General features: G+C 47.7%; 1 protein-coding gene across 1 annotated transcript in view; it reads right to left on the reverse strand.

The window, feature by feature from the left end:
* Window positions 1-10,327, reverse strand: part of Dscam4 (Down syndrome cell adhesion molecule 4) — a 415,036-nt gene that overhangs the window by 191,160 nt on the left and 213,549 nt on the right. The window contains exon 7 of the mRNA XM_071667322.1: window positions 9,940-10,202. Within this exon, the coding sequence (XP_071523423.1) occupies window positions 9,940-10,202 (263 nt within the window). The remainder of the gene's footprint in view (window positions 1-9,939; window positions 10,203-10,327) is intronic.

Genomic DNA, 10,327 nt, shown 5'->3' on the forward strand with positions numbered 1-10,327 from the left:
TATACGTCCTCCATCACGTGTATTGCTGGGCTCAGTCAGTCTGCACGTTCTCCATCACGTGTATTGTTGGGCTCAGGGAGTCTACACGCCCTTCGTCACGTGTATTGCTGCTCTCAGGCAGTTTACACGTCATTCATCACGTGTATCTGCTCTCAGGCAGTCTACACGTCATTCATCACGTGTATTGCTGGGCTCAGGCAGCCTATACATCCTTCATCACGCGTATTGCTGGGCTCAGGCGGTCTACACGTCCTTCATCATGTTTATTGCTGGTCTCAGGCAGTCTACACGTACTTCATCACGTGTATTGGTGCTCTTAGGCAGTCTACACGTCCTTCATCACGTGTATTGCTGCTCTCAGGCGGTGTACACATTCAACATCACGTGTATTGCTGGTTTCAGGTAGTCTACAAGTCCTTCATCACGTGTAGTGCTCGGCTCAGTTTACACGCCCCCTATCACGTTTATTGGTGGGGTCAGGAAGTCTCCACGTCCTTCATCACGAGTATTGCTGAGCGAAAGCAGTCTACACGTCCTTCATCACATGTAATGCCGGGCTCAGACAGTCTACACATCCTCCATCACCTGTATTGCTGGGTTCAGACAGTGTACACGTCCTTTTTCACGTCTATTGCTGCTCTCAGGCAGTCTACACATCCTTCATAACGTGTATTACTGGGCGCAAGCAGTCTACACGTCCTTCATCACGTGTATTGCTTTACTCAGGCAGTCTACACGTCCTTCATCACGTGTGTTGCTGGGCTCAGGCAGTCTACACGTACTTAATCACGTGTATTGCTGCTCTCAGGGAGCCTACACATCCTTTATCACGTGTATTGCTGATGTAAGGCAGTCTACACGTCCTCCATCACGTGTATTGCTGGGTTCAGGCAGTCTACACGTCTTTCTTCACGTATATTGCTGCTCTCAGGCAGTCTACATGTCCTTCATCACGTGAATTGCTGGGCTAAAGCAGTCTACACGTTCTTCATCACGTGTGTTGCTGGAATCAGGCAGTCTATACGTCCTGCATCACGTGTATTGCTGGGCTCAGTCAATCTGCACGTTCTCCATCACGTGTATTGCTGGGCTCAGTCAGTCTACACATCCTTCATCACGTGTATTGCTGCTCTCAGTCAGTCTACACGTCATTCATCACGTGTATTGCTGTTCTCAGACAGTTTACACGCCCTTCATCACGTGTATTGGTGGGCTCAGGTAATCTACACGTCCTCCATCACGTGTATTGCTGGGTTCTTGCAGTCTACACGTCATTCATCAAGTGTATTTCTGCTCTCATGCAGTCTACATACCCTTCATCACGTGTATTGTTGGGCTCAGGCAGTCTACACGTCCTCCATCATGTGTATTGCTGGGCTTAGGCAGTCTACAAGTCCATCTTCAAGTGTATTTCTGCTCTCAGGCAGTCTACACATCCTTCATCACGTGTATTGCTGGGCTCAGGCAGTCTACACGTTCTTCATCACGTGTATTGCTGTTCTCAGGCAGTCAACACGTTCTTCATCGCGTGTATTGCTGGGTTGAGGCAGTCTACACGTCCTCCACCACGTGTATTGCTGGGTTCAGGCAGTCTACACGTCATTCTTCACTTGTATTGCTGGTCTTAGGCGGTCTACACGTCCTTCATCACGTGTATTGCTGGTTCAGGCAGTCTACACGTACTTTATCACGTGTATTGCTACTCTCAGACAGTCTACATGTCCTTCATCACTTTTATTGCTGCTCTCAGACAGTCTACACGTCCTCCTTCACGTGTATTCCTTGGTTAAGGCAGTCTACACGTCTTTCTTCACGTGTATTGCTGCTCTGAAGCAGTCTACACGTCCTTCATCACGTGTATTGCTCGGCTAAATAATTCTACACGTCCTTAATCACTTGTGTTGCTGGGCTCAGGCAGTCTACACGTCCTTCATCACGTGTATTGGTGGGGTCAGTCAGTCTGCACGTTGTCCATCACGTGTATTGCTGGGCTCAGGCAGTCTACACGTCCTTCATCACGTATATTGCTGGTCTCAGGAAGTCTACGTCATCCATCACGTGTATTGCTGCTCTCAGGCAGTCTACACGTCCTTCATCAAGTGTATTGCTGGGCTCAGGCAGTCTACACGTCCTCTATCACGTGTAGTGCTGGGCTCAGTCTACACTTACTCCATCACGTTTATTGCTGGGTTCAGGCAGTCTACACGACATTCATCACGTGTATTGCTGGGCTAAGGCAGTCTACACGTCCTTCATCACGTGTATAGCTGGGCTTAAGCAGTCTACATGTCCTTCATCACGTTTCTTGCTGGTCTCAGGCAGACTACACGTACTTCATCACGTGTATTGCTGCTCTCAGACAGTCTACACGGCCTTCATCACGTGTATTGCTGCTCTCAGGCAGTCTACACGTCCTCCATCTCGTGTGTTGCTGGGCTCAGGCAGTCTACACGTGCTTCATCACGTGTAGTGCTGGGCTCAGGCAGTCTACACGTCCTCAATCACGTGTATTGCTGGGTTCAGGCAGTCTACACGTCCTTCTTTACGTGTATCGCTGCTCTCAGGCATTCTACACGTCCTTCGTCACGTGTATTACTGGGCTCAGGAAGTGTATACGTCCTTCATCACGTATATTGCTGCTCTCAGGCAGTTTACACGTTATTCATCACGTGTATTGCTGGGCATAGGCAGTCTACACGTTCTTCATCATGCGTATTGCTGGGCTCAGGCAGTCTACACGTCCTTCATCACGTTTATTGCTGGGCTCAGGCAGTTTACACGTCCTTCATCAAGTGTATTGCTGGGCGAAAGCAGTCTACACGTCCGTCATCACGTGTAGTGGCGGGCTCAGACAGTCTACACGTCCTCCATCATGTGTATTGCTGGGCAAAGGCAGTCTACACGTCCCTTTTCACCACGTGTATTGCTGCTCTCTGGCAGTCTACACGTCCTTCATCTCGTGTATTACTGAGCTCAGGCAGTCTACACGTCCTTGATCACGTGCATTGCTTTGCTCACGCTGTCTACACGTCCTTTATCACGTGTGTTGCTGGGCTCAGGCAGTCTGCACGTACTTCATCACGTGTATTGCTGTTCTCAGGCAGTCTACACGTCCTTCATCACGTGTATTGCTGCTCTCAGGTTTTCTACACGTCCTCCATCATGTGTAATGCTGGGCTCAGGCAGTCTACACGTCCTTCATCACGTATGGTGCTGGGCTCAGACAGTCTACATGTCCTCCATCACGTGTATTGCTCGGTTCAGGCAGTCTACCTGTCCTTCATCACGTGTATTGCTGCTCTCAGGCGGTCTACACGTCCTTGATCACGTGTATTTCTGCTCTCAGGCAGTCTACACGTCCTTGTTCACGTGTATTGCTGCTCTCAGGCAGTCTATACGCCTTCCATCAGTTGTATTGCTGCTCTCAGGCAGTCTACACGTCCTTCATCACGTGTATCGCTTGGCTGAGGCAGTCTACACGTCCTCCATCACGTGTATTGCTGGCCTCAGGCAGTCTACACGTCCTTCATCATGTGTATTGCTGCTCTCAGGTAGTCTACACGTCCTTCATCACGTGTAGTGCTGGGCTCAGACAGTCTGCACGTCCTTCATCACGTGTATTGCTGCTCTTAGGCAGTCTACAGGTCCTCCATCACGTGTATTGCTGCCCTCAGGCAGTCTACACGTCCTTCATCACGTGTATTGCTGAGCGCAGGTAGTCTACATGTCCTTCATCACGTGTATTGCTGCCTTCAGGTAGTCTACACGTCCTTCATCACGTGTATTGCTGGGCTCAGGCATTCTACACGTCCTTCCTCACGTGTTTTGCTTCTCTCTGGCAGTCTACGCACCCTTCATCACGTGTAATGCTTGGCTCAGGCAGTCTACACGTCCTCCATCACGTATATTGCTGCTCTCAGGCAGTCTACACGTCCTTGTTCACGTGTATTGCTGCTCTCAGGCAGTCTACACGTCCTTCATCACGTGTATTGCTGAGCTCAGGTAGTCTACATGTCCTTCATCACGTGTATTGCTGCCCTCAGGCAGTCTACACGTCCTTCATCACGTGTATTGCTGCCCTCACACAGTTTACACGTCCTTCATCACGTGTATTGCTGCTCTCAGGCAGTCTCCAAGTCCTTCATCACGTGTATTGCTGCTCTCAGGAAGTCTACACGTATGGACTGATCTTTCCTCCCACAGAGCAAGAAAGTAAGTATCGAATGACCTTTCCTCCCCCTAGAGTAAGAGGGCTAGTATCGACTGACCTTTCCTCCCCCAGAGGAAGACAGCTAGTATACACTAACCTTTCCTGAACCCAGAGTAAGAGAGGTAATGTGCACTGATCTTTCCTCCCCCCACATTAAGATAGCTAATATGGACGGCCCTTTCCTCCACCGAGAAAAAGAGCTAGTATTGATTGACCTTTCCTCCCCCAGAGTAAGAGCTAGTATGGACTGACCTTTCCTCCCACAGAGCAAGAAAGCAAGTATCAACTAACCTTTCTTCACCTAGAGTAGGGGGGCAAGTATCGACTGACTTTCCTCCCAAGAGTAAGAGATACTATGAACTCCTTTTACTCCCTCCAAGATAAGGGAGCTAATATCAACTGACCTTTCCTTCCCCAGAGTAAGAGAACTAGTATGAAATGACCTTTCCTCGCCAGAGTACGAGAGCTTGTATGGAATGACTTTTCCTCCTCCCAGAGTAGAGTCGTATCGACTAACCTTTCTTTCCCCGGAGCTTGAGCTAGTATCGACTGACCTTTCCTTCCCAGAGTATTAGAGCTAGTATCGACTGACCTTTCCTACCCCAAGAGTAAAGAGCTAGTATGGACTGACCTTTCCTCATTCCAGAGTAAAAGAGCAGTATGGAATGACCTTTCCTCCCAGAGTAAGAGAGTTAGTATCGACTGACCTCTCTTCCCCAGAGTATGAAAGCTAGCATCAACTGACTTTTCTCCCCAGAGTAAGAGCTTGTATGAACTGACCTTTTACTCCCTCCAAGGTAAGAGAGCTAGTACTGACTGACCTTCCCTGCCCCAGAGTAAAAGAGCTAGTATCGAGATCTTTCTTCCCCAGACTATGAGCTAGTACCGACTGACCTTTCCTCCCCAGAGTAAGTGAGATACTATGAACTGACCATATACTCCCTCCAAGGTAAGAGAGCTAGTTTTTTTTTTATACTTTGTCGCTGTCTCCCGCGTTTGCGAGGTAGCGCAAGGAAACAGACGAAAGAAATGGCCCAACCCCCCCATACACATGTATATACATACGTCCACACACGCAAATATACATACCTACACAGCTTTCCATGGTTTACCCCAGACGCTTCACATGCCTTGATTCAATCCACTGACAGCACGTCAACCCCGGTATACCACATCGCTCCAATTCACTCTATTCCTTGCCCTCCTTTCACCCTCCTGCATGTTCAGGCCCCGATCACACAAAATCTTTTTCACTCCATCTTTCCACCTCCAATTTGGTCTCCCTCTTCTCCTCGTTCCCTCCACCTCCGACACATATATCCTCTTGGTCAATCTTTCCTCACTCATTCTCTCCATGTGCCCAAACCACTTCAAAACACCCTCTTCTGCTCTCTCAACCACGCTCTTTTTATTTCCACACATCTCTCTTACCCTTACGTTACTCACTCGATCAAACCACCTCACACCACACATTGTCCTTAAACATCTCATTTCCAGCACATCCATCCTCCTGCGCACAACTCTATCCATAGCCCACGCCTCGCAACCATACAACATTGTTGGAACCACTATTCCTTCAAACACACCCATTTTTGCTTTCCGAGACAATGTTCTCGACTTCCACACATTCTTCAAGGCCCCCAGAACCTTCGCCCCCTCCCCCACCCTATGATCCACTTCCGCTTCCATGGTTCCATCCGCTGCCAAATCCACTCCCAGATATCTAAAACACTCAACTTCCTCCAGTTTTTCTCCATTCAAACTCACCTCCCAATTGACTTGACCCTCAACCCTACTGTACCCAATAACCTTGCTCTTATTCACACCCACTCTTAACTTTCTTCTTCCACACACTTTACCAAACTCAGTCACCAGCTTCTGCAGTTTCTCACATGAATCAGCCACCAGCGCTGTATCATCAGCGAACAACAGCTGACTCACTTCCCAAGCTCTCTCATCCCCAACAGACTTCATACTTGCCCCTCTTTCCAAAACTCTTGCATTCACCTCCCCAACAACCCCATCCATAAACAAATTAAACAACCATGGAGACATCACACACCCCTGCCGCAAACCTACATTCACTGAGAACCAATCACTTTCCTCTCTTCCTACACGTACACATGCCTTACATCCTCGATAAAAACTTTTCACTGCTTCTAACAACTTGCCCCCCACACCATATATTCTTAATACCTTCCACAGAGCATCTCCATCAACTCTATCATATGCCTTCTCCAGATCCATAAACGCTACATACAAATCCATTTGCTTTTCTAAGTATTTCTCACATACATTCTTCAAAGCAAACACCTGATCCACACATCCTCTACCACTTCTGAAACCACACTGCTCTTCCCCAATCTGATGCTCTGTACATGCCTTCACCCTCTCAATCAATACCCTCCCATATAATTTACCAGGAATACTCAACAAACTTATACCTCTGTAATTTGAGCATTCACTCTTATCCCCTTTGCCTTTGTACAATGGCACTATGCACGCATTCCGCCAATCCTCAGGCACCTCACCATGAGTCACACATACATTAAATAACCTTACCAACCAGTCAACAATACAGTCACCCCCTTTTCTAATAAATTCCACTGCAATACCATCCAAACCTGCTGCCTTGCCGGCTTTCATCTTCCGCAAAGCTTTCACTACCTCTTCTCTGTTTACCAAATCATTTTCCCTAACCCTCTCACTTTGCACACCACCTCGACCAAAACACCCTATATCTGCCACTCTATCATCAAACACATTCAACAAACCTTCAAAACACTCACTCCATCTCCTTCTCACATCACCACTACTTGTTATCACCTCCCCATTTGCGCCCTTCACTGAAGTTCCCATTTACTCCCTTGTCTTACGCACTTTATTTACCTCCTTCCAGAACATCTTTTTATTCTCCCTAAAATTTAATGATACTCTCTCACCCCAACTCTCATTTGCCCTTTTTTTCACCTCTTACTAGTATGGACTTAAATTTCCAACCCCAGTGTAAAAGACCTAGTATCGACTGACCTTTCCTCCCCCAGTGCAAGAGACCTAGTATGGACTGACCTTTCCTTCTCCCAGAATAAGATAGCTATGTTCGATTGACATTTCCTACTCCAGAGTAAGATAGTATAGACTGACCTTTCTTCCCCTCTGAGTATGAGAGCTAGTATCGACTGAACTTTCCTCCCCAGAGTAAGAGAAATAGTATAGACTGACCTTCCCTCCTCAGAGTAAGAGGGCTAGTAGGGACTGGCCTTTCCTCCCTTAGAGTAAGGAAGCTAGTATGGAGAGACCTTTCCTCCCCCAAGAGTAAGAAAGCTAGTTTAAACTACCTTTCCTTCCTCCACAGTAAGAGCTAGAATCGACTGACCTTTCCTCCCCCAGAGTAAGAGGGTTAGTAAAGACTTACCTTTACTCCCCCACAGTAAGATAGAAAGTATCGCTGACCTTTGCTCTCTTCAGAGTAAGAAAGATATCGAATGACCTTTCGTCTATTAGATTATGAGAACTAGAATCGGCTGACCTTTCCTCCCAGAGTAAGAGAACTAGTATGAACAAACCTTTTACTCCTTTCAAAGTAAGAGAGCTAGTATCGACTGACCTTTCCTCCCCAGAGTAAGACGGCTAGCATCGACTGATCTTTCTTCCCTAAGAGTATGAGCTAGAATCGACTGACCTTTCCTCCCCAAAGTAAGAGAGCTAGTATGAATAGACCTTTTACTCACTTAAAGGTAGGAGAGCTAGTATCGATTGACCTTTCCTGCCCCAGAGTAAGATAGTATACTGACCCTTTTTCATCCCAGAGTATGAGATCTCATGCTAGCATCGACTGACCTTTCCTCCCCAGAGTAAAAGAACTAGTATGAACTAACCTTTTACTCCCTCCAAGGTCAGAGCTAGTATCGACTGACCTTTCAAACCTCAGAGTAAGAGAGCTAGTATGAACTGAACTTTCCTCCCCCAGAGCACGAGAACAAGTATGGAATGACCTTTCCTCACCCAAAGTATGAGAGCTACTATCGACTAACCTTTCCTCCCCCAGAGCAAGAAACCTAGTATGTACTGACCTTTCCTACTCCAGAGCAAGAGAGCTAGGATGGGCTAACCTTTCCTTTCGCCAGAGTAAGAGAGCCAGAGTGGACTGACCTTTCTTCCTAACAGAGTAACAGAGCTAGCATGAACTAACCTTTCGTTCCCCAGAGTAAGAGCTAGTATGGGCTAACCTTTCCTAGCCCAGAGTAAGAGAACTAGAATGGACTGACCTTTCCTCCCACAGAGTAAGAGCGGGTATGGACTAATTTTTCCTCCTCATCCACAAGGTAAGAGCTGGTATGAACGGACCTTTCCTTCCCGCAGAGTAAGAGAGCTAGTATGGACTGACCTTTCCTTCCCGAAGAATGAGAGCTAGTATGGCCTGACCTTTCCTCCCCCTAGAGCAAGTGAGCAAGTATGGACCGACCTTTCCTCCCTAAAATTAGGAGAGCTAGTATGGACTGACCTTTCCTCTCCCAGAGGAAGAGAACTAGTATGAACTGACCTTTCCTCTCCAAGAGTAAGAGAGATTGTATGGACTGTTCTTTCCTCCCCCACAGTAAAGGAGATAGTATGGACTGACCTTTTCTCTCTAAGAGTAAGAGAGCTAGTATGGACTCACCTTTCCTACCCCCGAGTCAGAGAGCTAGTTTCTACTGACCTTTCCTACCCCAGAGTAAGAGAGTTATCATTGGACTGACCTTTCTTGCCAAGAGTAAGGGAGCAAGTATTGACTAAACCTTTCCTCCCCAGAGTAAAAGAGCTAGTATCGACTGACCTTTCCTCCCCAGAGTGAGAGAGCTAGCATGAACAAACCTTTTACCCCATTAAAGGTAAGACAACAAGTGTCGCCTGAACTTTCCTCCCAAAGAGTAAGAGCTAGTATGAAATTACCTTTCTTCTCCCAGAGTAAGAGAGCTAGTATCGGCTGACCTTTCCTCCTCCAGGAGTAAGTGCTAGTATCGGCTGCCCTTTCTTTCCACTAGAGTAAGAGAGCTAGTATCGAATGACCTTTCCTCTCCAGAGTAAAAGAGCTAGTAGGGACTGACCTTTCCTCCCGAGAGTAAGAGAGCTAGTATCAACTGATTTCCTTCCCAAATGCAAGAGAACTAGTATCGACTGACCTTCCTTCCCTCAGAGTGTGAGAGCTGGTATAGACTGACCTTTCCTCCCGAGAATAAGAGCTAGTATGGACTGACCTTTCCTCCCCAGAGTGAGAGCTAGTATCGACTGACCTTTCCTCCCCCAGAATAAGACATAGTATGGACTGACCTTTTCTCCTAAGAGTTAGAGAACTAGTATGGACTGACCTTTCCTTCCCCAGAGTAAGAAAGCTAATTTGGTCTGACCTTTCCTTCCCACAGAGTAAGAGCGTTAGTATGACGACCTTTCCTCCCGCAGAATAAGAGACCTAGTATGGAATGATCTTTCTTCCCCCAGAGTACAAGAGCTAGAACGAACTGACCTTTCCTCCCCGTAAGAGAGTTAATATGGACTGACCTTTCCTCCCCGCGTAAAAGAGCTACTATCGACTGACCTTTCCTCCCCCAGAGTAGGAGAGCTAGTACGGAATGACCTTTCCTCCCCCAGAGTAAGAGAGATATTATCGATTGACCTTTCCTGACCCAGAGTAAGAGCTAGTACGGAGTGACCTTTCCTCTACCAGAGTAAGAGAGCTGTTATGGACTGACCTTTCTCCCAGATAATCTTGTCTATGGGGTAGCCGGCCACGGGACACTTGATCCTGAGGCCAGACCCGGCTACGGCTGTGACCCTCCTCATGGGTCGGATGAAGGGCAAGCCATACACGTTGACCTTGGCAGAGTGACGCACACCGCCCACAGTGTTGGAGGCAGCACACGTGTACTCCCCACCGTCCTCCACCCGCACGTTGGTGATGTTCACGTGCGAGATCACGTCATCATGAACCGTCACGTACTGACCTACCAGGAACCTGGGGGAGGAGGGGGGGGAAGGGTCAGTACCAGGTGATATTACACACACACACACACACATACACACATACACACACACACACACACACATACACACACACACACACACACACACACACACACA

Source organism: Panulirus ornatus, chromosome 12 (assembly GCF_036320965.1).
Source record: "Panulirus ornatus isolate Po-2019 chromosome 12, ASM3632096v1, whole genome shotgun sequence".
NCBI classification, from domain to species: domain Eukaryota; kingdom Metazoa; phylum Arthropoda; class Malacostraca; order Decapoda; family Palinuridae; genus Panulirus; species Panulirus ornatus.